The sequence below is a fragment of the Macrotis lagotis genome, chromosome 3 (genome assembly GCF_037893015.1).
Source record: "Macrotis lagotis isolate mMagLag1 chromosome 3, bilby.v1.9.chrom.fasta, whole genome shotgun sequence".
NCBI lineage: Eukaryota > Metazoa > Chordata > Mammalia > Peramelemorphia > Peramelidae > Macrotis > Macrotis lagotis.
In genome coordinates this window covers 271,996,715-272,024,673 of record NC_133660.1, presented here as the reverse complement: position 1 = coordinate 272,024,673, position 27,959 = coordinate 271,996,715, and the positions used below count along the sequence as shown (strand labels likewise).

Sequence of the window (27,959 nt, the reverse complement as noted above, 5' to 3'; positions counted from 1 at the left end):
AGTTCAGGATGGAGGCCAGAAAGAAGGGTGACCTCCTGGCCCAGGACCAGGACACTGACACAAGGAGGAAGAGGGGAAAAAGACACAAAATTCAGCTCAGGGTCCCAAGGACCCTCACAGAACCCTGGATGGAGGTTACAGACCTTCACTTCTCATCAGGCACTGCTCACCTGTCATCAGTTGGGTCAGAGTCAGAGTCATGCTCAGGCGGCACACTCAGTGCCTCGGCCAGCTGGGAGTTGCTGTCATAGACGCGGTAATAGATTGGCTGCAGCTGGTGCGCATACCACTTTGGCTTGTCGCCAATCGAGGCTGGATCAAACATGTCTGCCCAACAAGGAGCTATGATTAGTAAGAGTCATCGACAGGCAGGACCAGAAAAGAAAGGGGCTACCATAAAGAATGAGGCAGAATACAAGGAGAGGGGAAAGAAAGGAAGAGGAGGAGAAAGAGAAATGGGGAAGGGCACAGGGATGAAAAGGCAGCTGGACTCACTGTTGTGGATTCGCTGGAAAGCATAGTTGGTGGGGTTGAGGATCCATTCACCAAAGTACTCCACAGCTTGGGTCCTGGACAATTTCTCAGCAAAGGGGGTCTGTCGGGGACGTGAGGCTAGAAAAGAGCCAGCTTGGAAAGCAACCACAGGTCGGGGGAAGAGACGCAAAGTGCGTGTGTGCATCTGGAAACCCTGAAGCACATTGGGGGAGTTGAAGAATCTCACCATGGCCACCCTGAAGAGAAAGACAGTGGTAAAGTTATCTGATTCATCAGATGCCCTACAGAGGTGTCCCTCAGACTCCAAGGCTGTAGACAATTCCCAAAGGATATCATTTAGCTGCAACCAGGGGAAAGGGGGATAAGCCATGACCATCACTTTAATACAACCCCAAAATTGGTTCAGATTTTTTAAAAAATCACCTTTTGACCCCATAATCCTCTCAAGCTACTCTCACTACCTGTACCTCCTCACTATCCATTCACTCTTCAGTCCCTTCAAATTGCACTTCCACCATCACCATCCTACAGGCACTGCTCTCTTGAAGGTTTCCAATCATTGCCAGCTCAAGGGGTCTTTTCTTACTCTTTATTCTCCTTGCATTTCAGTGCAACGCCCTTTTTTCAGATACTCTCTCCTCCCATGGCTCCAATGACAATGTCCTCTCATCTTCCTCCCACCTGTCTGTCTTCTCAGTTGCCTTTGCTGGTTAATCATCTCTCCCCTAATCCTTAAACAATGATGTTTCTGAGATATAGAAATTAAAAAGCTTTTGCACAGACAAAACCACTGTAACCAAGATCAAAAGAAATGTAGTAAATTGGGAAACAATTTTTTGCAACTAATGATTCTGACAAAGGACTCATTTCCTAAATATACAGAGAACTGAGTCAAATTTTCAAAAAAAACAAGCCATTTCCCCAACTGACAAATGGTCAAAGGATATGCAAAGGCATTTTACAGCTGAGGAAATCAAAGCAATCCATAGCTATATGAAAAATTGCTCCAAATCATTACTTATTAGAGAAATGCAAATTAAGGCATCTCCGAGATACCACCTCACACCTCTCAGACTGGCCAATAAGGACAATAAGACTGGCCAGAAAGGACAATGATCAATGCTGGAAGGGATGCGGGAAATCTGGGACATTAATACATTGTTGGTAGAGCTGTGAACTCATCCAGCCTTTCTGGAGAGCAAATTGGGATTATGCCCAAAGGGCAACAAAAATGTGCATACTCTTTGACCCAGCAATACCACTACTGGGTCTATACCCTGAAGAGATGATAAAAAAAAAAGGGTAAAAACATCACTTGTACAAAAATATTTATAGCAGCCCTGTTTGTGATGGCAAAAAATTGGAAATTTAATGAATATCCTTCAATTGGGGTATGGCTTAACAAGCTGTGGTATATGTATGTCATGGAACACTATTGTTCTATTAGAAACCAGGAGGGATGGGAATTAAGGGAAGCCTGGAAAGATTTGCATGAACTGATGCTAAGCAAGATAAGCAGAACCAGAAGAATGCTGTACACCATAACAACAACATGGGGATGATGATCAACCCTGATGGACTTGCTCATCTCTTCAACCAGGGACAATTTTGAGCTATCTGCAATGGAGAATACCATCTGTATCTAGGGAAAGAATTATGGACTTTGAACAAAGACCAAAGACTTTTGCCATTAGGAAAGAAAACCCATTATATTATTATTATTATTATTATGTAATTTTACTATCTCATACTTTATTTTTCTTCCTTAAGGATATGATTTCTCTCTCATTGCATTCAACTGAGATCAATATATAACATGGAACCAATGTAAACACTAACAGAATGCCTTCTGTGGGGGGAGGGAAGCAAGAATGGGGGGAAAATTGTAAAACTCAAAATAAATAAAATGTTTCTTTAAAAAAACCCCAATGTTTCCCAAGGAAACTCTCTACCTTGGGTTCCATATCTATATTCATGGACTCAATGTACTAATTCAGATGACTCTCAAGTATATATGGATTTGTATGCACACATATTCATACACACATAGAGAACTAATTTCCCCCCTTAACTCCAATCCAACATCCTCACCCATTTGTTGCACCTTGCTGAGATACTTGTACTAACACCTTAAATTGAACTCGATTTAATATGTTAAAAAATGGAATTTTTCTTTCTTCCTAAATCTATTCTCCAAAAATCCCTATTTTTGTTGATGAATAATGATATTATTTTTTTTTAGATTTTTCAAGGTAATGGGGTTAAGTGGCTTGCCCAAGTCCACATAGCTAGGTAACTATTAAGTGTCTGAGGTGGGATTTGAACCCAGGTACTCCTGACTCCAAGGCCAGTGCTCTATCTACTGTGCCACCTAGCTGCCCCCTTAATATTATCTTTAATTGACTTCTCAGTAAGATATTCAAATAAATTTATAATGTCCCTGACATGGGCATTCCTTCCACTGGTTCATATGAAAGCCCATCCAGATATGTCCATCCTGGGTCACTTTGTGTTATAGAGAGTGTACTCAATGTTTTGAGGCCTTCTTCAGTTTCTCTTACTATTCCAAGGAGCCCATGAAACACAAAACCTTTCTGTTATCTCCTGCACTCACTAGGTAACCAACTCATCATCTTTTAGGTTCATATATTTCTTTGAATACATCCTCTACTCTCTTTAACCTTTGTAATTACTTGTTTGCAATGTTTTATAGTCTTCTCTTACCTATCATGTTCCTCTCTATTGTCCTCCAGGTAATATTTTTCATTCTTTAAAGACTACAGCATTTCATGACTCATTGGCCATACATTTAAAAAAAATTAGTTTCTGAGCTATATAGTTGTCTCTAACTCTTTGTGGTCCAGGCCTTTCTATCCTCTACTATTTTTGAAGTCCATCCAACTTCATGGTTGTTGTTTCCATGAAACTATGCATCCATCTCATTCTCTGTCATCTCCTTTTCCTTTGCCTTCAGGCTTTCCCAACATCAGGGTCTAGAAAAATATTGGTATTTATGAGACTGGTCTTTGTTTCAGCTCAATCCTGAGTCCAATGTGTGTCCCTCAGGTTAATATTTATTTAAGGGTTTGGTTTTTTTTGTTTTTGCAAGGCAGTGAGATTAAGTGACTTGTCCAAAGTCACACAGTTAGGGAATTATTAAATTCTGAAACCAAATCTGAACTCAGGTAATCCTAACTCCAGGGCCAGTGCTCTATCCACTGTGCCACTTAGCTGCCCCTTCAGGATAATATTTTGATAATATCCATTTGAAAAGTCTATTCAAGATAGACATACCAATTGAAATATTTAATAAGTTGACCATCATTTGTATCTATCATAGTCTGAATAAAAGCCATTCTTAATGCTCTTGAGTAGCTTCCAGCATGTGAAACAATCAGCATAATGTTGCCCCCAAACAGATGCACCTAGAATACTTCACTGTCCACCAGGAAGTCCTTTTTAACTTGAAATTCATCTCTAGTGACCATGTGTCTGATAATAACATTTGTCCTTCACTTTTGAAGAAGACCATGACATCAAAGAGGTGATACCATCCTCCATCCTCTACTCTCTTTTACACTTTGTAAAGTGAATTAGATTTGGGGGGGGGTGTGTGCTATCACCAGCCTCACTTTCTTCTCCAGAGTCACCTGGGTCCAGAGACCAGATCAGAATCAAGATGACTGGAGATAACTCTGGATGCAAGACAATCAGGGTTAAGTGACATGCCTAAGGTCACATAGCTAGTAAATGGCAAGTGTCTGAGGTCAGAGTTGAACTGCCAACCTCCTAAATTCAAGGCCAGCACCTATCTACTGCACCACCTTGCTGCCCTACATGTATCTGATCTTAATAACTGAAGGGAAATCAAGCCAGGTTCACCATTATATCTTTCAAGGAATCTAGAATGCTGACATACATATGGAAAATAGTTTGTTGGAGAGGTAAAGATTTATCTTAGTTTATCATAGAAAATCATGATGAAAGCCTACCTATTTATTTCTGGTAACCTCATCAAAGATGCCTTCAATATGCATACATACTACTCTTATAAAAAATGTTTTAGATGGGAAAAGCAGGTACATAGGACAATAATTACTATGTTCATTCATTTTTCTTTTGAGAGATGCTTTTTGTGCTGTTTTAATTATTTTCTTATTTTGTCCGACTTTTCATGACTCCATTTTGGGGATTTTTCTTGGCAAGGATACTGGAATGATTAGCCATTTCCTTTTCCAGCTCTTTTTACAGATAAGGAAACCAAGGTAAATAAGTGATGCGATTTGCTCAGGTCTGATGTCAAATTTGAACTCAAGAACTTCCTGACTCCAGAAGGCTCTGAACTTAGTTATCCTTACCATTCTTTGAGAAGAATTTTGAGAATTTGGCAGCTTTCCCTCCAGATAGTTTGAGAATAAATCCTCAAATTCAGTCTCACATAGAATCTTCTTTGTATATTCAAATATATAGGGACATTCCTTTGTTGGATTTTAAAATGTTTAATTTACTTTTTTTGTGGAGGCAATAGGAGTTAAGTGACTTGCCCAGGGTCACATAACTAATAACTGTCTGAATATGAATTTGAACTCAGGTCCTCCTAACTCTAGAACTGGTATTCACTGTGCCACCAAGTTGCACACCACTCCCAATTAGTTTCTTGAAAAAAGTACTCATGTGTGAGGCTTCTGAGTAATTTCCACACATATACACACATAGACTTGGGCACAGCGCTCCTGTGCCTACATTATGGTCATACATTCATGTACATGAATGTGCAATATGATGCACAGTGTACTCTCATCTGCATGCACATTTACACACAGGCACACGTGTGCAGGTGAGCCTGTATTATGCTTACATATACACATACACATACATATACTGTCCTTCCCTATAAATGCAGTGACTTAACATGAGCACTCAGTAACCAAATAGCCCCAAAATATAGCTCTCAGTGCTTCTGAACACATGACAAATCACCGTGGCCACTTCTTTTCCTGGTCTCTCCAAGAAGAGCCTATGAGTCCATTTTCCATTTAGTTGCAATTCCCTTTAATTTCCTTGATAATAAGACTATCCCTCAGACCTAAGTGATCCCTTTCCTCTGTTTCAGGAGAGGTCACAGAGTAGAAGAAAAGATCACAGGTGATACTATGATCATTAATTCAGCTATTGGTACTGTACAGGTGAGAGTCCTGTCCAATGCCCAATGAGTAGATATTCGATGAGAAGAAAATTGTACCAATGTGGGCATTCTCCTTATAAATGAAAACAACTTCACTATGCTGCCAAAATTATCGTAAGACCCAGGTTTAACCCGGTCACTCTCCTGATCAAAACCTTCAGAGGCTCCCTAGTATATTCAGGGTAAAATCCTTCAACTTGACCTACAAGGGCCTTCCTATTCTGGCCCCGCAGCTAACTTCCCAATCTTTTACTCCCTTTCACCCAAACTGGAATACACCAGCTCCGGCCCCAGCCTAACATACAGACTATGCATCTCTCTACTTGCCTGGAATGAATCCTCATCACCATCATTCAAGACTCAGTACAGGTATTCCCTCCTCCATAGCCTCCTTCTACTAATTCCCTCCTCAGACCATCCTGGGTCTAATCTGAATCTCCCATTTGTGCCCTTGCTCCCTTCCTGGCATCATGCTTATCTGAGGCTAGACTAGGTCTCCCTCAGGAGAATATCTTCTTGGCAGTAGGGATGGTTCCCTCAGCACCCAGATCAATGTCTAACATATTAATAATCTTTAATAAGTGCTTGAATGCTCCTAAAAGGACTCTACGTGTGATAAGTCTTCTGCTACTCCACACCATTTCTTTCTTTCTTTTTTTTTTACTATTTCCTCTTATCTTAGCAATGAGAAACCTTAAAGTAGGCAGATAATTTTTGCAATTTTACATATTGAAACTGAACAACAGAGAAAGTCCAGACTACAAGGCTGTCCAGGGCATAAAGGAGACAGGTTTGAGAACTCCTCACTATGTAGGCAGGCTCAATCTCACCTGGTAGCCACATCCACTGAATCCACATCATTGCCATAGATAAGGGGATTGAATTCAGTGGAAGGTGTGGACTGCAGATCACTGGATGGCCTTCCCAAGAGCAGCGGAATCTCCTGGCCCTCATGGAATTTCTCCAGGTTGAGGATAGGCTGGGTGTTCAGACTCATGCTGGCCAGCGCCTACAGAATAAGAGGTCTTTTATCAAATCATACAGAATCCTGGGAAAGAAGCAGCTATCCCTGGGAAAGAGCCTTCTCGGGTCTGGTCTCTAGAAGCCTTTTACTCTGGGCTGGCCTAGTGACAGCTGTGTGGAGAGGAACTGTCCTCCCAAATGAGAGACTATACATTTGTGACTCCACTGTCCCAAAGATCTTTGTCTGAAAGATGAGTCAAAATGCCTAAGACAGTCATACCGACACCTCTTGGTTCTTAATCAAGCCACCTTTAATCACCAAATCTCACAGACTCAAGACCAATGAGTCCCAGAGGGAGAAGTCCAGTCCTGGCTTCTGTCAACACTTGAACATATTTAGTTTCCTAGTCCTCTTTATTTCTCACTCATGATGCCTGCTAACAAGTCACCAGTGGTGAAGAAATATCAGGAGAAAACTACCAGAAAACGACTTGCCCTCACCCTCACTCGCCCCACAGCCAAGGGCATATATATATATATAAACGTCATCAGCAGGGAAATAGGGGAAAGCAACAGAGGACACAGGGTGACCCATTTAAAACGACACTGCTATCACAGAGAGCTATAGGAATGCCTCAGATAACACAAGGAAGGGGAGGGAGTTATGAAGTGCTGAGGGAGAAGCACAACCTCCCGAGGATGGCCCGAGAATAAGCCCAACAAAGCCCGAGATGGGAAGTTCACACTTGTTACCTTCAAGTACTGCATGCAGCGTGTGGAAGGAGGAAGAACAGAAACCAATGAAAAATGGATGGAATGGACCAAACCAGGAAAGGACTTTCTGAAGGAAAGATACTACAGAGACCTGGGGCTGAAGAGGAAAATATAAAAAAAGACCCCCATGAAGAGTTTCGAGCTATGAAGGAAGGCACTTTACTGAGTCAAAATCCAGACCTACACATCACTTGAGTCGATACTAGCTCTGATGCCATGCAAACAGCAGAGAAACAAGAACAGACAGACTGTAAGATGTAAGGAGTCAGAGATGCACAGGACTAGAAGAACACTAAGAGAAGCTGTGTTTGAGATGATAAGGACTTCCTGACATAACATGTGAGGCTGTTTCCTGGAGATCTGACTCCCTCCAGCAGCCCCTTGCTGGAGCACCCTGAGCTGCTCCCTTCCCTTCTTCCACTTACCTGCTTCAAGTGCTTTTTAAGTTCTAAGGATTCAGGTTCTGGCAGGATGGGTAAAACTTCCGCATTGGTTGGTGCAATCACCTAGAGCAGGCAGAAGACAGTGACTGTTTAAGGGTGTGTCAGAAACTTCTTTTCGAAGCCCCTCACCAAAAGATCAACTAGTAGAAAGAGTCCAACGCCTGGGGCCAAAACACTTGGTTTCACATCCTTACATTGACACTGGCTAGGTATGTGACATGAACAGATCACTTCATCTCTGAGGCTTAGTTTCCTCATCTGGAAAATGGGGAGAATAATGCCCATTTTACCAGGTTGACTTAAAGTTCAAATGAGGTAATAGATGTAAACCAAGATATTTTGTAAACCCTTGATATAAATGTTGGCTGGTATCACTTCTCTTCATCTGTTGGATTCTTCCTGCCCATTCTTTAAAACCTACCTCTTCTTGATGCCCACAGCCAATAATGACCATTGCCTGCTTTTTCACCTCTATATTATGCTTTTATATTTCAATGTATCATAGTTACCTGTATAGGCGACTAGACTATGAGATCCATGGGGGTAGACTGTTTTGTAATGCTGAGCACAATATCTATATAGTTAAGTCTTGATTAATATAAATAATCAATTCCCCAAAAATATGTGCATTTTTAAAACTGGTATTTCCTAATACCTATTTCTACTGAGCAGAAACCAGTTATCTTATTTCACATAATTGTCACTTTGGGGAGTGAGAATTCAAATATATGCAGTCATTTTGGGAAATTCATTATATACACTATTAAAAACCTTGCTCTACCCAAAAAAGATCCTGAATAAATGTTTGTTGAATCAAACAGTATACTAGTCTGGATGACTAAACAAAGGCCCTGCTACGATGAGAATCCACTGAGGCTCTGGAAAATTGATGCTGAAGTTTCTTCCCAGTCTATACAAAAAAGCAACATAGATGTCTACTGTTAGAGTCTCCAAGGTAAGCCATGAGACAACTGCCTCTACCTACCTGTGTGATGTTAGAAAAGCCTCTTCACTTTTCTAGACCCATTTCCGCACCTATATAATTAGGAGATCAGACTTTCTTTCTAGAACTATAGTTGGACTCCCAATAGGCAGCTCTCAGAGGAAGTGGAAAAAGCACCTAATTCTGGGGGGGGAAATCAGTTGATTGCACCCCTTAGCACAAGGCTAAGGGTCTGCCCTTTGTACTACCCTCTTGCTAGTTAATAAAGTAGAAGCAGTACAGCTTTCCTTGTTCAACTATAGCAGCGAGCCTAAAGACTAGCTCAGGAACAGGCTAATGAGAAAAAGTATAGCTCCATGCTGAACAATACCACCATTCCCAGTCAGGTGTCTCACCCGATTGCAGTCCAGATCCACCAACCACACATCATCTGGCATCTTGAAGTCCAGTTTGTAGAGGAAGAAGCTGGCAGGAACCCCAATGATGTAAGGGGTAGGGGCCAAAAGCAGCTGTAGGTGGAACAGAGAGTGAGGCATAGACAGCATATTCCAAACCAGTTGATCCCAAACACCAATGCAAAATTTTATCAGGGAAGGTAACACTGACTCCATTGTCCTTGGAGTCCTTTCTTTCTCCCTTATGAGTCAGGTGTAAGCATGGGACAATAGAGATGAAAAGAGTCACAAGCTGCAATGATACTCACCTGTTCTGCAGATGCCATGCAAGTAGGAAGCAATGGTATAACAGGAAACATGTACTCTAGGGGGTAGATCATTGCCACAAATGCCATGACTGACATGGACAGTGCATTGTAGTCTCGAGACTGTAACACCACCTGATAAAAATCATATCTCAGCATAAATTCGAGGAAAATCTTGCCATCAACCCCCAAATTGTATTTCATTTTCACCATGTCCCAACTCCCCCAAAATTTTCTTGATTCTTTCCCTGTGACTTCAGTAATTCTTTTCCAGCACATTCTTTGCCTCAATAACCTCATTCCTATTTCTCCAATTCTAGATCCTTAAAAAGAGGTTTAATTATTTCTCTCTTAAGTCTAGACTAGGATTAGGTCAATATAGTCTCTGGCAAATCACCTGAGAAAAACGTTTTGAGAGTTATCCTTGCGCATGTCAAAGTCCTTTGCTTGTCTGTCTGTCTGTCTGTCTCTCTCTCTCTCTCTCACAGCCCCTCTCTCCCCATGAGAATGGCCCTCTTACCTTGTGCTCCAGCAAGATGCAAGACAACACCTGCAAACAAGCATCTACACCCAGAAGTTCCAAGGGCAGATGCAATGGAAAATCTACTAGAGAGAATCGAGATGGGTCAGGAAGGGCAAAGGTCAGAGCAGGCTGTAGCTCCTGGGGTAGGACTTCAATGTCTACTCTCTTCTGACCAGAAATGGGCACTGGAGAGCGTAACAATCGATAGATCCAGGCTTCAATCTCACGAAGGTCATGCAGAAGGGCACTGGATTTCTCTTCTACCAGGAGTGAACCCGTGAAAATGCGCCACATAGTGTCCCTGAGACAGAACCAGCAGAAAAAAAACACCTAACCATGGGGGCTTCTGGAGAGCAGGGATTGTCTTTGGTCTTCCTTTGTATCCCCATGCTTAGTCTGGCACCTACTAAATGGTGACTGACTGACTGACTCCTCCAGAGGAGAAGTTCTGCAACTGAAAGGTTAGAAATGGTAAGAACAGCCTGACCAAGAAGAAGCAGGTTAAGAAAGGCCAGGTATGGTGGGTAGAGCCTGCTCTCCTGCCCACCATGAACATAAAACTTGTCTTTTTTCCAAATGAGATTGCTGTAAAGAACCCAACTCTCCAAAACCTTGTGCTTCACAAGGAGCCCCACACACAAGGCTTGATTTGACTAGGTTTGCCTCTAACCCCAGACTCTACCAGATCAAGGGGGATTTAGGGTCTTTCCAAAAGGCAGAGTGCCAGTCCCTCACACCCTTGGGTCCTCAGCTCTGACAGAGCCCCAGCCACACCCTCTCTGCACCTCTGAGAAATAGAGGGTTGGGTCAATGGCACCCCTGTACCTCTGAACTCCCCGGGGGATGGCCAGCTTCTTGCTAAGCAGTCGCTCACTGCAGCAGTCCACCAGACGTTTGAGGGTATAGAGACACTCCCGGAAGGTTGTGAAAAAAGGATAGTGGCTGAGCACGCAGAGGGATGTCAGCGTGCTGTTTCGGGATCGGCTGCCCCCCTTAGCCCGGCGCTTGCCCCGGGGAGACTGGTTTCCATCAGGGGTCGAGTCAGCACTGGGGGGCTGCAGGGAAGGGCCACCCTCTGACTTCTCTGTGCTTGCCTCCTCTGAGGCAGGGGTAGCTTTGGCAGCTTCCTTTGCACGATGCCCTGCACCACCATCCACCTTTTCTTTGGGCATTCGCTTCTGGAAGGAGCGGTAGAAGTTGACACAGATGCCATAGCGAGTAACCCCAGTGTCCTTGTCAGTGAGGGTGAAGACAAAGGAAGTGTCATCCCTCAGGCTCATCCGTCGCTGCCGCACACTTAGACATCCCTCTGGCTGGCAGAAGAACACCACATCTGGAGGGAGGGGGAATTCGGGGTAATCCTCCAAGGGGTAGCGCCGGAGTAGCTCTGGAGTCTGGGCCACACTGTCACTGCTTGGTTGCCTGAAGAACATAAAACCAGCCCAATCACCCTTGAGACACCCAGAGACCAAAGGACCTGCCCACTTTCAGTCACCCACAGCAGCAGAGGCAGTGTGACCTAGGGGTCTGCTGTCAGGCTTAGAATCATGAAGATGTGGGTTTAAATACCACCTCTGATGCTTCCTAGGTGGGCCCATGACTGACCTTCTCTCAGCTTTCTCATCTATAAAATGGAGATCATAATACTTGGGGCAACTATCACACAGGTTTGTTATAAGGATCAAATGAAGTCCCACTGGTAAAGCATTCTGCAAGCCTTAAAGAGCTGTACAAATGCCAGCTACTTGTCTTATTCATCAGGAAATTAAACCCATGCTTCTATTTTAGATCCACAGATCTAGAAAAAATTGAGTACTATGTGGCCCCAGAGAATGGCTTGGCTAAATGAAGTCCCTAGAGTTAGGGAATCCATAGTTTTCAGACCCTACCCCTACTTGAGATGCTGAAGTCAACAGGAAAGATAGGAACAGAACACAGTGGTGCTTGAGAAGTTCATAAGGCAAGATCGCCTTGCTTGTTAGTAAATAACAAAAAGATCATTCAGAGATACAAATGGCACACAAATGATCATTTTCCTCTTGCAATATAAAACAGAAATTTGAAAAGAATCAAGTGACTTGTTCTAAACTACAAAGCTACTAGCACAGGGCTTCAACATTTTTGTGCCATGAGCTCTCTGAAAATCTGGTGAAGCCTAATGATCACTTCTTTGAATAATATGCTTAAATGCATTTAATGAAATATGTAGGATTACAAAGGAAACCAATTACATTGAAACATAATTATCAAAAATTATTATAAAAACAAGTTTACAAGTTTTTAACCTCAGGTGAAAAATCCCTCTGTTTCTATCTACCAATACCCTTATTCCTAGCCTCTATTAGTACTTTATTAGCCTCGGTTTCCCCAATAGGACGAAAAATAACAGTAAAACTGAGTTGTAACTTAATGTGAGTAGGGAATAGGAAAAAAAAAAGTAGACCTTCAAGCTAGCCCAGAGAGAATGGGCATAGGTATGGTATTGATGGCATTGGCTTTAATTGTCCTTCTTTGTTCTAAGGAAGCTTTCTTGTCTGGGTGGGGATGTGAAGGAAGACTGGGGGGAGAGCTGTGGGGAAGGGACAACAAAGTAAAACCACAACACTTCAGTAGACTGTTTTTAAGGAGGGAGAGGCAGGTCAGAGTCCCACTAGAAAACCAACTTCTGCATTACCTGGCCCCGATGATCACTAGGTAGTCGAGCAACCGAGGGCAAACCTTCTTCTTCTGTACCATGGTTCCAAATCAACTGCTCATCTCAGGGCAACTTCAGGACATCTGACTGGGCATCAAAGAGAATGCCAGAAATAGCAGATGGTGGTAATCTAAAGGAAGGAAGAAAGATACTGAAAAGCTCTACTGTTGTATTTAGGCGATTATCCTTCCAATGACTCTATCATCCTTAGATAGGGACATGAGAGAATAAATCAGCGTGTCCTCTAACTCAGCAGAATCAGGGATGAAGACAAGAACACTCTATCAGCCTGGGACTTTATTTTGACTTAGGAGCTGCGAATGAGTCAAATATAAAGCAGAAGGACAAATTACCCCCCCACCCCCCACAACGTAGCTTATTTTTGGCACCACCTGGGGGAGGAGTGATGTTTCACAGCAGGTCCAGTCTGATACTGTCTTCCTGGTTAAGAGAAATCAGGTCATTTTCAGGGCAGTCCTGGGATTTTAGGTCCATTTCAATGGGGTTCCAAATCCAACTAGACCTTTAAGCCTGAATAATCTCTGACTCCCACCTTGGATCAGATCAAAACCAAACTGCTATTTTGAATTCATCTTGATTCAGACTATTATTTTAAAAAACTGTACGACTAATTTAGGTGCCCTAGCAGCAGTAGCTGTTACAACATAAAAACTTAAAAATCAAAATCCCTATCCTCGCTTTGCCTCCCTCACCCCAAGGAAGAAAGCCTGCCAGGGCCAAAGAGTCACAGCCAAGAGTTCTGCCCTTGGTGCTGAATTTTCTCCTGCAAACCCAGTACTGAAGTCAAGAACAGCAAAGAGTAAAGGAGATCATGGGATCTTTCCCCACTACTGGGTGTTGTAAAAATTGTTTAAAAAAAAAAGAACACTTAAGAGCTAGCCTCTGGAAGTGGGGAGCAGGGAGGGGAAGGGAGAATGACTAAGCTATGTGTTCAAAGTTAGGAAAGGCTTAAGAAGTCTTAAGTGAGAGTAATGCCAACCTACTCCTTTATCTCTCCCAGAGCTGGTTGAAACCGTGTCAGAGTTCTGCTACGGCCTGCACTAAATACACAGGATCCTATTTACTACACACATGGGTGAGAGCCCCATTTATTTTACATGCACACACATACACACGGACACACGCAGACACACACACATATGCACCTGACCACTGCAAGCGCTTACACAATATGCTTAGGGTCTTATGGGTACAAAATTACAGAGGTGACTTGGCCGTCTTTGGTATCCCTCTAACCCCAGACAGGATAGCAGGACCTCCAGGTAAGAGGATTCAGTTCTGTCTCCATAGCAACTCTAGCTCCCGAGACTATTTATAGTGCGGTCAAAGCCCCTCCCTCCTTGGTCACCCAGCGGAGTGGTCCGGGCACTCTCTTCTCATGGTCCTCAGGCCCGCCTGCAGCAGCAGCACCCCATCCCCCCGGGCTGATCTTGTCATCGGTGCCTCTCCGGGCCTGACTGCTGGGCGGCCTCCTGGGGCCATCAGCCGGCCCCTTTGTCCCTCCTCCACACAGGCACCCTACACTGCAGGGGCCGGTCCTATTACAGAACTGAACTCAGATCAGCAAACCCACCTGAGGAGGAAGGAAAGGGGAGGCTGGGAGAGGTGGTTTAAAAAAAAATCTTTTCTTTGAAAAAATTATAAAAGCTGAAAAATGTCTTGGGAGAAAGAGAAGGATGAAAGGATCGGTGCGGAGCACAAGAGAATCTGCAGGACCGGAGCTCAAAGCTGAGCCACAAAGTGTTTATGGGGAGTCTCGCTCCCCAAGGCGCCCCTTGGGGAGATCTCAGTGATGGGGCGTAGCTCCTTCTCCCAATCCACCCCTTTCTCGTGGGGAGTCCTTCACGCTAGTCAGAGCTTCATCACGGCCCCCCTTCATCTCTGGGGTGGTCAGGGAGAGCGGCAACAAGCACTCTGGAAGGGGCTGGTGGGCCTGCACCGAGAGCCAAGCAGGATGGGAGCCCGGGCCGTTGCCAGCCTCACCGTGCCAAGCCCACCAGCACTCACCGGCTCCACCTCAAAGGGGGGAGTCAGGTCTGCCAGAGGCCCACCCGTGAGTGATGCCCGAACCCACAGCTTCTGGGTTACACGCTTCGCCCTGAGTCTTCCCCTGCTCCACCCCATCCACTCCGGCCCCTTCAGAAGGGTGGGTGGCACCAGAAGTCCTGAATCATGGGCAAGCCGGGCACCCGGAGGCCCACTGGGGGTCAAGAAGCCTCTGAATGGGTCTGGGGGCCTCGGCCTCGGGGACACGCCGCCGCTTGTGCCCGGCTACCCGCGGGGGCAGCGGGGCGATGTGGCATCTCCGCTGACGTGGGCGAGGGGAGGCTCCCCGCCCCGGTGACCTTGCCATGGCATCTGCCCAGATGGGCCTGGTGGGCATGCGGGGGCAAGGGGAGGGCCAGACGGCGCCCCAAGTCCGGCTCCTGCCACCCCGAGCTGCCCGCCACCCAGAGATCCTCCATCAGCGCCCCCCGTCTGGGCCTCTGCGCCCTGGGGGCCCCCAACCCCCATCCTGACAGCCCCCCTTCCCGCCCCTCCCCCTCCCCTTCAGATCCTGCCCCGCGACCCCCGAACCCCTCCTCTAATGCCGCCTGCCCCCGCCCTCCGGGGCCCCCCAGAGCGCTGCGCCCCCGAGAGCCCCTCCCCCCGCCTCCCCGGGCGCCCCTGCCCCCCGCCTCAGACCTCGCAGCCTCAGAGCCCCCCGCCCCCCCGGCCCCCCGCAGCCCCCCGCAGCCCCCCGCACCTCCTCCGGGCCGGGGCCGCGCCGCCGCCGCGCTGCTGCTCACCTGGGGCGGGGGCGGGGCCGCGGGGCGGGGCCGGGGGCGCGCGGGGGCGAGGCGGGGCCGGGGGCGCGCGGGGCCGGGGGCGCGCGGGGGCGAGGCCGGGCCGGGGGCGCGCGGGGCCGGGGGCGCGGCGGGGGCGAGGCGCAGACTCGCCGCGCTCGGCCCCTGGCGCCAGTTCCGCATCTGGGCCGGGGAGGGGGGGGGGCCGTACCATTGAGGGAGGGCGGGAGGGGCCGGGCGGGCCGGGCCGTACCACACCGAGGCGAAGGTGGGGAGCGCCTATTGGCTCGCCTCCGCGCGGCACGCGCCACCGGCGCCGGCGGGGAGGGGGGACCGGTCGGCGTGCCGCTTTCCCGGGCCGGGCGCTGTTAATTCTCGAGGCCGGCGCGGCCTCAGGAACGAGGCGCGGGGAGCCCTGGGAGCCGCTCCCGAGCGCACACGGGCGCTGCGCCGGCCGGGGCCCCGCGCGGCCTGGTCCGCCTCCCCCCGCGCCCGTCACGGTGTGGGACCGGCCCAGGTGCTGCGGACGGTGGGGGCGGGGCGGGCCGTACTACTCGGGAGGCAGCAGAGGGAGGCGGGGCCCCTCCCGGGGCGCAGGCCTCGGTGGGAGGGGCGGGGAGCGCCCCGAGGCATGACGGGACGTGGAGTCCCGGCTGAGCCGCGGGGGGACCCCCGCGGAGTGGGCGTGGCGGGGCCGCGCGGTCACGGGTTCGAATCCCAGCGCCGCTGACTTGGGACCTCGAGCCCCCCACCCCCAGCCTCGGCTTCCCCGAGGGTCCGGGGACGCCGGCCTGCATGGCCCCCAAAAGCCTCCCCTGGCTCCCAGCTTAGCCCCCGGAGTCTATCCTGAGGCTTCTTGGGACGGCGGCCTGATGGGGGGGGCGCAGACCCCCCCACTGAGGCAGATCCTGATTGGGGTGCAGACCCCCCACCGAGGCAGATCCTGATGGGGTGCAAATCCCCCCACTGAGGCAGATCCTGATGGGGTTCAGACCCCCCACCGAGGCAGATCCTGATGGGTGCAAATCCCCCCACTGAGGCAGATCCTGATGGGGGTGCAGACCCCCCCACTGAGGCAGATCCTGATGGGGGTGCAGACCCCCCACCGAGGCAGATCCTGATGGGGCGCAGACCCCCCACCGAGGCAGATCCTGATGGGGCGCAGACCCCCCCACTGAGGCAGATCCTGATGGGGCGCAGACCCCCCACCGAGGCAGATCCTGATGGGGTGCAGACCCCCCACCGAGGCAGATCCTGATGGGGTGCAGACCCCCCACCGAGGCAGATCCTGATGGGTGCAGACCCCCCACTGAGGCAGATCCTGATGGGGTGCAGACCCCCCACTGAGGCAGGCCCTCATGGGGAGGGCACGGCCCCCCCCAGCCCCCTCATCGAGGCAGGACCCTGGATCCTCCCAAGGCCCAGATAGCCAGGCCTGGGATCCTGCACAAGATCCAGACAGTGAGAGGATGGGGGGGCTCCGATGACAAACCAGGGGGCGCAGGCAACAAAGGTTTTGTCCAAGTGCCCCCTCCCCTCTTTGGATGCTGGGACGCTAGCTGCCAGTCAGGGGGAGCCCACGCTGTGAGATGGTGCCCACTGCGCCCGGCTCAGAGGATGATACCGACGGCCTTTTGGGACCGGTGGATGTGAGGGAGGCAGTGCCCCGGGTCCCCTAACAGCCAGAGAACTCCCAACCCTTCAAGGCTCTTTTAATGCCCGTCTCCAGCCCCGGCCCCGCCACCACCCGCAGCCCCCGGCCCGGGACAGGGTCCAGCCGGCGGCAGTCACTCCAGCCAGCGAGGGGCGGTCACTCCTGCACATCCCAGATCTCGGAGAGCAGAGGTGGCAGCTTTTTGTCCTGCAAGCGCAGGGCGAACACCTGCTCCGAGTGGACGCTGCTCAGCGTGCGGAGGCTCACCAGCTTCATGAGCATCCGGGGGAACATCAAGGGGTCCTGGTGGGGGAGAGCCCGGGCCTCAGTTCCCCATGCCGACAAAACTGTCAGCCAGGGGAAGCCGGGGTGACCAGGGAGAGCGGCCCTGCAGGAGGCCGGGAAGGGCAGAGGTGCCCGGCCATCCTCATCAATGATAACTTAGGATCTCCCGAGGCCTTGGTTGGGGTTGCCGTGTTTGCAGACATCCCTCCCTTCTCACCCTGGAGCAACCTCTCCTCCAGGCCCTTCTCCCGAACCACTGGCGATGCCCTCCGGGGACCCCAGCTCTCTCTCAGCAGAGGCCTCATTGCTGCCCGGCAACCCCACCTCCTCCTCCTCGCCCCTGTTTCCAGCTCTCTCTCTGCATTTTCTACCCCCAAGAGACTGTAAGCTACTTGAGAGCAGGGACTGTTGGGCCTCCTGGCACTTGGTCCTCCTATGGCAAATGCTTCATCATTTCATTTGAATCCCATACCAGCCTCGTGAGGGATTTGCTATTAGTATCTGCATTTTACTCAGTCTTAGAGGGATACGGACTTGCCGGCAGTCAAACAGCTGCTGTATACCAGAGGCGAGACTTGAACCCAACTCTTTCCATTACACGTTTCTACCCCACGACCTCGGGGGTGGACAGGAGGGAGGTGGTTTTCCAGGAGAAACACTCACGTTCGGGTGGTGGATGGAGACGTAGGCGTGCAGGGCCTCCACGTAGGTGTGCTGCAGCCTCTCCACCTGAATCTGGTCCTGGACGTTGGGCCTGTCTGTGGGGCAGCCGCAGAGACGAGGAGGAGGGGGGCTGATGACAGACTCGGGCCCGGACCGTCCTCCTCCCCAGACCCACCTCCTGCCCTTGGCACCCACCTGCAGAGAAGATGCTGATGGCGATGAGCAGGGCAAACTCGGCATCGTTCAGCTGAAGCTCGTTCATGGCTCGGGAGAACTCAAAGATGGGGTTGATGAACTCCACCTGCAGCCCTGGGGATGGGAGCACAGGACAGGGTGAAGAGCGGACACTGCAGGCCAGCTAGGTGGCACAGCGGATGGAGCACCAGCCCTGGAGTCAGGAGGACCCGAGTTCAAATCCGGCCTCAGACACCTCATTGCCTAGCTGTGTGGCCTTGGACAAGTCACTTAACCCCATGCCTAGCAAAAAAACAATAACTAGAGAGAAAGGAAGAAAAAGCAGACACTGCAGACGTCCCAGGACTCCTGGGCTGGGGTGCTGGATCAAGACCTGGATTCCAGATCATCCTGTCTAATCTACAGATCAGAAAGCTGAGGCCCAAGGAGGCAAAGGACTCTACCAAGCCATCCAGTCCAACTAAGTGTACAGGTCGGGGCAGCTAGGTGGCACTGCCATGGATAAAACCACGGGGCCTGCAGTCAGGAAGGCCCATCTTCCTGAGTTCCAATCCTACCTCAGATACTGACTGTGTGACCCTAGGCAAGTCACTTTACCCTGTTAGCCTGTAAAATGAGCTGGTGAAGGAGATGACAAACCACTCATTCCAGTGTCTGCCAAGAAAACCTCAAATGGGGTCAGGAAGAGTAAGACGTGTCTGAAAATGAGGGACTGAGACAAACGGTGCGGACTGACTCTAAGCGGACCCCCAGGGTCACAGCAACACGTGGCTAGAATCGGCAAGGACCTCAGAGGTCGACTCGGAGACGCTTCCATTTTACAGATGAGGAAACAGAGGCAGGGGGTCGAGCAGTTTGCCCAAAGCCACACAGGTGGTAATTGCCAAAGGAAGGACCCAAACCCAGGTGGTCCGACTCCAGAGCCAGCGCCCTCAGGGAGGTTGGCATTTATTGCAGATTGCAGGGGGGCCTGCCCGGCTTTGAGCTTCCCTGCCACCTCTAGGAGAGACGTCTAGGAGAGCCAATCCTTGTCGAAACCTCAGAATTTCCCTGCTTCTGTTCTGCTAGTCGGCCCCACTTGACCAGACTTGTTTTAGAAACCATTTGCTTTTCTTTTTGCCATTCCAGGCTTGCGGATTAGTCATTTCCTGTACTTTCACCCTGATTTTTATCAAGCATCTATGAGGCTCTGGAGAAATCCATTAAGTAACAGGCATGGCCAAGGGACCAAAGGCAGAATTGCCTTTACCTCTAGGGGAAGCCTCCAACTGCTGTCTAATGGCACTAGCCCTGGGAAGAGGATAAAAGCCTCCAGCCCATTTTCCAGACAAAGAAACTGAGGCAGATGAAAGTCAGATGAGATGTCCCTCTAGGATCTACAACATTATGACCTCCTTGGGCTACGGTCTCAGAAGAGTGAAGCCCCCTGAGCACTGGATCTGGCTTCTGGAGGGAAGTGGGTTCAAATCCCACTTCTTTCACTCACCATCTAGGTGGAGAGCAGGTTGGGCCCAAGTCCTGAAAGACCTGAATTCAAATTTTGCCACTCACTGGCTGGGTTATTCTGGGCAAATCATTTCGATGCATTGAATCTCGTTTTATTCACCTAGAAAAATGGGGGTAATAATACCTATTCTCCCTGCCTCCTAGGGTTGTAAGAAAAACAATTTGTAAACATTGAATGTGTCAGGTATTATGTGTTTCATAATAATGTTATCTAATGTAATGGAAAGTGTGCTTCGCTTTGGCATTACATTTGAGCTGTGTGACCCTGGACAAGTCACTGAACTTCTCAGGGCTCTGAAAAACTCTCAAAGCTACAGATTAAAGACAATGCTGGTGAAATCGCCAAAAAACAAAATACAATAATTATGAAGATGAAGGTAATAATGGAATATTAGAAGAATGTCTTTCCCACAGAGCTCTGGGTCACATCTGTTTTATCCTTAATTCTTGGAAAAAAATTTTCTTACTCCCCCACCCTAAAATAGCCTTTATTGTCTAAGCTAGTTAGTTGTCTGACCCTGAGTTGGGGAGTTATTGAAAATAATATGAGAAAAATCAGTCAGAGAAGGAGACTTTAAAAAAATTGTTTTTAATGTAAAGACTATCAGACTGCCTTCTGTGGGGGGTGGGAGGAGGAAAGCGAGATTGGGGGGAAATAGTAAAATTCAAAAAACAATTAGAAAATTTAAAAAAAAATGTTTTTAAAGGTCAGGGTAGACTCCCTCCCCCTTCACAGAGGCAGGGGCCATGGGGTGTGGAGCCTTGCGTACATTGTCAGAAATGGTTGCTATGTTGGTAGATTTTGCTGAGTTTTTTTGTTTTGCACATTGTTTTGTAACCCTTTGTTATGAGGGATGGCTAGAAGGGTAGAGCAGAAGGAAAAGCTACACTGGGAAATAATGATATAAAACCAAAAATATCAATACAATTTGGGGGCTAGCAGATAAAGAGTAGTTCAATGACTCACCTAGGCTCACACAGCTAATACGTGTCTGAGGATGGATTTGAATTCAGGTCCTCCTGACTCCAGGATCAATTGCTCTATTCATTATGCCACCTAGCTACCCTGACATCAATACAATTTAAAAATATCTAGGGAAAAATTGGGAGAAGAGGTTGGGATGTAGGAAGCAACTCTGGAAGATGGGATTCCCATTCACAGTAATTATTCTATATTACTTGGTACAGAAGGATAGAAAATAGATCTGAGATTTCTTGGGCAAAGGAAAACTTTCAGTAAGGATTAGGACCTTTTCTACAACTTTCAGTCTTATCACGTCTAAGTGACTTGGCCAAGGTTGCTAAGACATTATAATGGGATGAACTCATGTCTTCCTGATGACAATGCTGACCCCTTAGTCACTAGGTCTCTCTTCTTTCCCCTAGTAGAGACTTAACGGGGGGTGAAGTGACTTGCCCAGGGTCACACAGCTAATAAGTGTCCGAGGCTGGATGTGAACTCAGGTCCTCCTGACTCCAGAGTCGGTGGCTCTATCTAAGCACCACTTAGCTGCCCGTTGATTGTTCATAACATTTGTTAAGCTGCATTGGGTTGGAGAGTATGAAGGGCCTAGTAGAGATGAAGGAGAAGAATTTGCTTGGAGCTGGAAAGAGACCTCAAAGGCCTGAACCAGCTCCAGATCAGCCTCGCTATCTTCTGGCAGGGAGAATGCTCTCGCCTCCTCAGCTTTCCCTTCTCTGTCCCACCCATTACAGGATCAGTGATCCTGGGGGTGACCTTAGGAGATCATTTTGCAGAAGAGGAAGCAGAGCCCAGAATTTGAACTCCAGTCCAAGACTCTGCTTAACGCTCTTTCCATTGTCCTTCAAGGCCTCCCTCATCCCTCTGGCTCCGCCATCATTCTGAACCCCTCCAGGTCTCTTGGCTTCGCCCAAACACAACCTGCCCTAGGCCAGTGATCCTCACCTGCCTTGGCAAAATCATCTCGGTTATAGCTGAAATCCTTGAGGAAGGTGATGCTCTCACTGCCAGGGTTGTATCTCCGGGATGTCTCCAGAAGCATCACCTGAGGAGCTCAGACAGGTCATTCCTGCTCTGGGAAACCCTGCCAGGGCACCTGATTCCTGGCCTCCTTGCTGTAACTTCCATCTCCCACCATTCCCCGTGGATCCCCCATTCTTAGATTGCCCTCCCTGCCCACCTCTGCCTGCCAGCCACCTTCCAGACTCAACAACAATCCCACCTGGTACAAGTCGCCTTCCTCTCCCTATCCACTAATGCCCTCGCTCTGAGATGACTTCCTCCTTTCCCAGTATTCATCCTATTTATATCATCTCCCCCATTAGAAGTTCCCGTGAGCTTTGGGAGGGCAGCGAGAGTATTTTGGCCTTTCTCCAAATCCTTAGCACAAAGCAGAGGGCTCAGGAGGTGCTTGCTGACCATCTCCGCCCTCAGTGAACCAGCCTCTCCACAGACCGCCCCCCGCCCCATTCCCAGACAACTGGAGCTACCTCAATGGTAGATGTCTTGAGCAGGGCAATCTGGTCTTCCCTGCTAAGCTGCAGGAAGCCGGGCAGCTGTTTGGCAAAGTCCACAATCTCCTGTACTGAGACGATGGCCAGCTCCGTGAAGTGGGCAAAACGCTGTTGCCGAGCCTCACGGCTCTGTGGGTCTGGCGCCAGAGGCCAGGGCTGTGGAGAGACGGCCAGGGAAAAGTGGAAGGCGCTTTGAGACTGGGGCCCAGTGGTCATCCATTCCCCACCAGAATGCCCCTCCCCACCTTATCCCAAAAGTACCGTGACCCGGAGGCGGTCAGAGAAGGACCGTTGGTTACACTGCTGCTGGGCGGCCACCAGCTTCTCGATCATGCCCCGCTGCTCGGGGCTGAGCTGGGGCAGGGCCAGAGGTGGGGAGGGGGCCTGCGGGGTCAGGGCCTGTGAGGCCTGGCCTTGCTCTTCCTCCTGACGCTTTAGTTTCTTCAGGCGGATCTGCTCCTCCGAGAGGACACCTATGAGCACGGGTGACGGGTGAGGCTGATGCTGGTGGTGGAGAGGAAGGCAAGGCCCTGGAGGCAGGTGCTGAGTGAGGATGGGGAAGGGAACAGGCCATGTGGTCAAGAGAAACAGGGCGTTTGGGAAGCCCGGAGGATAAAACAGTGAAAATGAAAACCGCTTCCTGCCTCCAGGAATTTGCCACTAGAGGGGGAGAAAAATGCAAAAGTCTCCAAAGAAGTTTCCAGGAGGAGAAAAGATGGATAACTGGGGGGTCAGGAAAGGCTGCTCTTAGATGGATCCCACAAGGCCCAGACCCACCAGCCCTGACCCTGCCAGGGAGCCCTTACACTGCTCCCGCATGCCCGCCTGGCGACACTTCCGCAGGCGGCATTCCTGGCACTTCCTGCGCATGTAGGTGTCCATGGGGCAGTGTCCGCCACTGTGGCAGGTGTAGCGGGCACCCTTGATCACACTGCGGCGGAAGAAGCCCTTGCACCCCTCACAGCTCAAGACGTTGTAGTGGAAGCCAGAGGCCTTGTCCCCACAAACACTGCAGACCTCGTTCCCCAGCATCTTGGGGGCTGGTCCCTTTTTCCTCTTCAGGGGCCGCCGCTCTGTAGGAACCAAGAGGTCGGTTACAATTTGGATGCACTTTGTTGGGGGGGGGGGGCAGAGCTGGGATTTCCTCTTTGTAGGGACCTCTCAGGTGTTATCACTCCAACCCAGAATAGCTTATTAGATGGAAGATAGTCTTAGAATGAAACCTGGGCACAAAGAGGCTGAATCAATTATTGGCAATTATTAGATGCCTACTGAGTGCTGGCATGGGCTGGGGGAAAAGGCTAGGACCAGGCCTGTGATCTCACTGAGAGCTGACCAGAGACATTTTCTCCATAAATGGGTAATGGGCCCATTTTCTGTAATTCAATAGTTTTAGAAAGTTTCCTGGGGGGCAGCAGTGGATAGAGTACTGGCCCTGGAGTCAGGAGTACCTGAGTTCAAATGTGACCTCAGACACTTAATAATTACCTAGCCGTGTGGCCTTGGGCAAGCCACTTAACCCCATTTGCCTTGCAAAAACCTAAGGAAAAAAAAAACCTAAAAAAAGAAAGTTTCCTAGGGGCACCAAGACTTAAGGACTCCCTCAGCATCACATCAGCTGTAGATGTACTGCCTCGGCTCACTGAGGGTATGAAGACAAAAAGGAAAGTCCCTGCACTCACAGAGCCTCCGTTCTAGCTGGGAAGGTTTGTCCATGATCATGCATCTATCCGGGACTGAAACCCAGGACTTCCTGACTCCCAGGCCAAACTATCTCTCCCTCTTTTCTTAATGTCATTTGTTTCCTAAGATCTAAAAATGGATAAAGAAAAAGTTGAGGAAAAACCAATCAAGAAAGTATCCTAATTGGAGAATGTATGCAACGTTCCGCACCCGCAGCCTCAGGTTCCGCACCCATAGCCTCCCACCTGAAGAAAGTATATGAGTCTCTCCAGCTTCCATTCTGGCTTCTGTTGTCACCACTGAACTGAAACTGCCCTCTCCAAGGCACAAGTAATCTCTCAGTTGCTGAGTCCAACGACCTTTTCTCAGTCCTCATCCTCCTTGACCTTTCTGCAGCATTCAACACCGGTGACTACCCCCACCTTCTGAGCACTCTCTTCTCCCTGGGTTTATGTGATCCTGGTCATGATCACCTTCCTAACTAATGAAAGACCTCAAATTCAACATGTTCAAAATTACAACTCATATTTTTCCCTCCAACCCAGTTCTCTCCTTACTGTCCTCTTCTATTTGAGTCATTCTCCAGCTTTTCCTTCACTCCCCCTTGCCCATTGCCAAGTCTTGCCTCTCTGTCTCCTCGGCATCTTCTCATATCCATCTCTTCTTTACTCCTACCATGACTATGCAAGGTCAGACTCTCAATCTCCTCTAGCTGGACTACTGGAGTGGCCTGATTGATCTCTGGACCCCTCATCTTTCCTCTCTTCGATCTATTCAGCACCCAGCTAGCCAAGTGACATTCCTCATTTGCAGGCCTTACCCAAGTCCCTCTCCTACTCAAGAAAAATGCTTCTGGAATAAAACTGAAAGATCATCTAATAGAACACATGTACTTTGAGGACAGAAACAGTTTTTGGTTTTATCTTCACATTCCCGGAGAAAAATAAAGTGACTGCCACAATTTTAATAAATGCTCATTTAATAGTGGGGGAGATGAAACACAAATGCCTCAGTGTGACTTTGAAAACCTTTACAGCTGCAGCTACTTCACCCACTCGCTCTCCCTTCTAGCCAAATGGGCCTCCTTGGCCTGCCCCCAAATCAACATTCCCTCTCCCAACTCTCACTCACACCCTGTGCCTTTGAACAGACAGCTCCCCAGCCTAGAATACACTCTGCTCATTTCTGCCTCCCGATGGACAGGTGGCAGACACCTCACCGATGCTTGCCAATCGACTTGTGGCTCTTTTCAAGGGTGGGTTCCAAGCTACCTCCTTCTAAAGACATCTTGAGTAATTTGGGTGTGAGTTCTTCCCCCCACCATCACTGGGTCCATGTTTCACACATATCCTGGATGTGTTTATCTGTGAATCTGCTGTAGAGCAGACTTTGAGGGCAGAGTTCATTTCATTTTGTGTTCTTGGCAAATGACCAGACACAAAGGAGGTGAATGACATTGGTTTAAAACATTATCGCTATCCTTATAAATAATAAAATTATTAATATAAACAAATGATACATTTTGATATAAAGCATCTGAGCACAGAATTTAAAGCTGGAGGATACCCTTATTTTACCAGAGAGGAAGTGATGAATCCAAGGTCACTTAGCAAGCAGGTCTAAGATCTGACTCTAAATGAGGCTCACAGTTCTTCAGTGCTAATGATCCCCTCATCAGTCCTGCCCTCCTAGATATCTGTACTGATCTATATATCTGCCCCTGGTGCTCTTTGGTAGGCACCAATAAGGGGGCTTGGTTAAGATCTTCTGCCATGCGCCCCCCCAATCCAAAGACCCCTCACCTGTGGACTCTGGATGAACCTCTGAGCAGGGGAACAAGACGGATGTGGGTCCTGCATTCTGCCCCATCTCTGAGTCTTCCCCACTGGGAAGAGAAGTACTGACTTCCTCCCCAAGGATGAAGTTGCTGCCAACCTTTCCCAGGCTGTCCACCACATCTTCAGTCTCAGTCTTCCACAGTTCCACAACCGAATCTGAAGATATAAAGAGCCAGCCCCAGCTCAACCCTGATGCCCTGGGACATGGGCATCTTGTTTCCACCCTTAGAGAGCAGTAGATACTCCATTTGAGAGTAAGGTCAACAGGGTTTATGTATGACCTGAGACAAGTCCCTCCCTTCTGGTTCAGGTACCTCGATTTCCTAATCTGTTAAATGGGCCCATTTCCCTTTGCCCTAGAAGAACTTGGCACTAATTTAGCCAGAAACTGGATAAGCATGAAGAGCTTGCCAGTTCTTTCTAGAAGCGGCAGCACAATCTGTTGGAAATAGACTCCAGTTGGTTTTAGAGTGCCAGAGAAAGGATCCCCTCCCTAGGACTCTTGTCCAATCACCTCACTTTCCCGAGTCTCCTAATATCCAGTAGTGAAATGAGAAGGAAGGTTAAAGGTCTGGGGAAGAGATGAGAAAATGCACCAGCAGAGGTGGGGGACCATGGGTGTGGATCATCACATGTACAGATTCAATCAAAGTGTTGGCTAGTTTTGCTGAGCTGCTTTTCCCCATCTCCCCGCCCCACATCCTTCTTTATTCTTTGTTCAATGGGATGGTCCAATGCAAGCTATATTGTTTAAATTTTTCAAATGAGGGAGTTAGACGAGGTAACCTCCAGGGTGCCTTCTGCTCTGCACTTTGGCTCCAATGAACTTTGTTATCAAGAGATGAGAAACAGTGACAAGAAACACCATTGACCAGGATAGGGCTGGTCTAGGCATCCAGGGATTAGAAATCCAAGGAGGAATGCTTCTCTTTCCCAGCCTGTGAAAGTCCTTGAGAGCAAAGGGGTTTTTTGTCTTTCTTTGTAGCCCTAGCCCTTAGCACAGTACCTTTCATTGAACAGCTGCTTAATAAGTCTTTGTTGACCGATTTTCTGAGAGAAGGCAGGGTCAGGAGGAAAATGAAACTTATTTCTGAGAAAGGGCATAGGTCTAGGCAGGAATCCTCTATAGGGAAATGAACCGAACTTACCTGGGGTGATATTAGGCACAGGGGGCCCCAGCCATGAGGACATCTCCTCTTGAGGTCCTGGACATCCCCCAAAGAGCTGTCCTGTGGGAGGGACCCAGGATTAGGGTGCCCTGGAAGCTCAACCCCAGTTCCTTTGCTGAAAGTGAAAGAGATCAGACCTGGAGGAATGGTCCATCCAGCTCGGGAACTCTGAGATTGAGGCACCCCCCCATACAACCACCTAAGCTAGTCTTTTCTCCAGTGTTCCACCTGGAGGCGAGGGTTGAACCTTAAGTCCAGGGAATGGAGCTGGGAGCTCTGAGAGCTGCCACTGAGCTTCAGGGTCACTTGGGGATTTCCAGGCAGGACACCATCCCATCCCCCCACCCCCTCCCCACATCCTCCTGGCTAGTCTCTTCTCCAGCGTCCCACCTGGGGTCCAGGTAGTGGAGCCCTGAGCTCTGTGAGCTGCCCCAGCTGAATTAGGACAGGGGATGCCACGTGCTGCCAAGGGGGCAGGTCACTCTCTTAACCCCTCCGGATTCAACTTCCAATGAGCATGCCTGTTGCTGCCACCTCCTGGCATGCACAATAGAACCCCGGACTTCTTTTTTTAGGAGAATTCGCCCCCCCCCACTCATTTCTGCCCCAGTTTACTGTTTTCTCTGTTAGGAGGAATCTTCCCGGGATCTCATCAGAGCGGGCCAGGACAGGGCTCCCCCCCTCAAGGAGAGCCCCCTCTTCGCCGAGTGCCCAGCAGCACAGCCCCCACCCCCCCCCCACACAACTCAGATACCTCCTGGCACCGGGCTCTCCCGGGGCTCCCATTCCCCGGCTCGGGTCCCAGTCCACTTGTAAGGGGAAGCCTCCCCAGCCCCCCGGCCCTGTGACCCACCAGATCCTCAGGCCCGGGGCCCTGGCAGCACAATGTCCCTGGAGCCCCCTTGCAGGGAAGGCAGGTCGGTGCAGTCCCCCGGAGCAGAG

The 27,959-nt window shown here is 49.2% G+C and overlaps 2 protein-coding genes across 26 annotated transcripts in view; both read right to left on the bottom strand.

The window, feature by feature from the left end:
* Window positions 1-15,564, bottom strand: part of MADD (MAP kinase activating death domain) — a 45,030-nt gene extending 29,466 nt beyond the window's left edge. For 8 of the 21 annotated variants that reach the window (XM_074230614.1, XM_074230615.1, XM_074230603.1 and 5 more), the window contains exons 1-9: window positions 12,701-14,983; window positions 10,852-11,448; window positions 10,024-10,327; window positions 9,507-9,638; window positions 9,199-9,312; window positions 7,843-7,923; window positions 6,511-6,689; window positions 496-731; window positions 171-327 (exon numbers count right to left, since the gene is read on the bottom strand). In XM_074230614.1, coding sequence (XP_074086715.1) covers window positions 171-327; window positions 496-731; window positions 6,511-6,689; window positions 7,843-7,923; window positions 9,199-9,312; window positions 9,507-9,638; window positions 10,024-10,327; window positions 10,852-11,448; window positions 12,701-12,762 — 1,862 coding nt within the window. In that variant the 5' untranslated portion in view covers window positions 12,763-14,983. Of the gene's footprint in view, window positions 1-170; window positions 328-495; window positions 732-6,510; window positions 6,690-7,842; window positions 7,924-9,198; window positions 9,313-9,506; window positions 9,639-10,023; window positions 10,328-10,851; window positions 11,449-12,700; window positions 14,986-15,488 lie in introns of those variants that run through there. The other 13 variants (XM_074230608.1, XM_074230610.1, XM_074230607.1 and 10 more) reach the window with 4 other exon arrangements.
* A 791-nt stretch (window positions 15,565-16,355) lies between these two features.
* NR1H3 (nuclear receptor subfamily 1 group H member 3) lies at window positions 16,356-27,959 on the bottom strand. Of its 5 annotated transcripts, none has more exons than XM_074230594.1 (10): window positions 27,871-27,959; window positions 26,997-27,077; window positions 25,813-26,004; window positions 23,134-23,400; window positions 22,589-22,800; window positions 22,304-22,483; window positions 21,759-21,858; window positions 18,326-18,439; window positions 18,131-18,225; window positions 16,356-17,485 (listed from the first exon to the last, which is right to left on the bottom strand). In XM_074230594.1, exons 2-10 carry the CDS (start codon window positions 27,037-27,039, stop codon window positions 17,339-17,341), a joined length of 1,350 nt encoding a protein of 449 aa, XP_074086695.1. In that variant the 5' UTR covers window positions 27,040-27,077; window positions 27,871-27,959; the 3' UTR covers window positions 16,356-17,338. The 5 variants fall into 5 exon arrangements, with proteins under 5 accessions (XP_074086695.1, XP_074086696.1, XP_074086694.1 ...); XM_074230595.1 differs by lacking the exon at window positions 27,871-27,959 and adding an exon at window positions 27,408-27,658; XM_074230593.1 differs by lacking the exon at window positions 27,871-27,959 and adding an exon at window positions 27,408-27,657 and having other exon boundaries at window positions 26,997-27,132.

Excerpts from the sequence above, each read along its gene's own strand:
- NR1H3 (XM_074230594.1), bottom strand. The coding sequence starts at position 27,039 with ATGTCCTCATGGCTGGGGCCCCCTGTGCCTAATATCACCCCAG. Across the intron at positions 26,005-26,996 it reads TGTGCCTAATATCACCCCAG|ATTCGGTTGTGGAACTGTGG; the intron begins GTAAGTTCGGTT and ends TTATATCTTCAG. Across the intron at positions 18,226-18,325 it reads CATCAGCATCTTCTCTGCAG|ACAGGCCCAACGTCCAGGAC; the intron begins GTGGGTGCCAAG and ends GCTGCCCCACAG.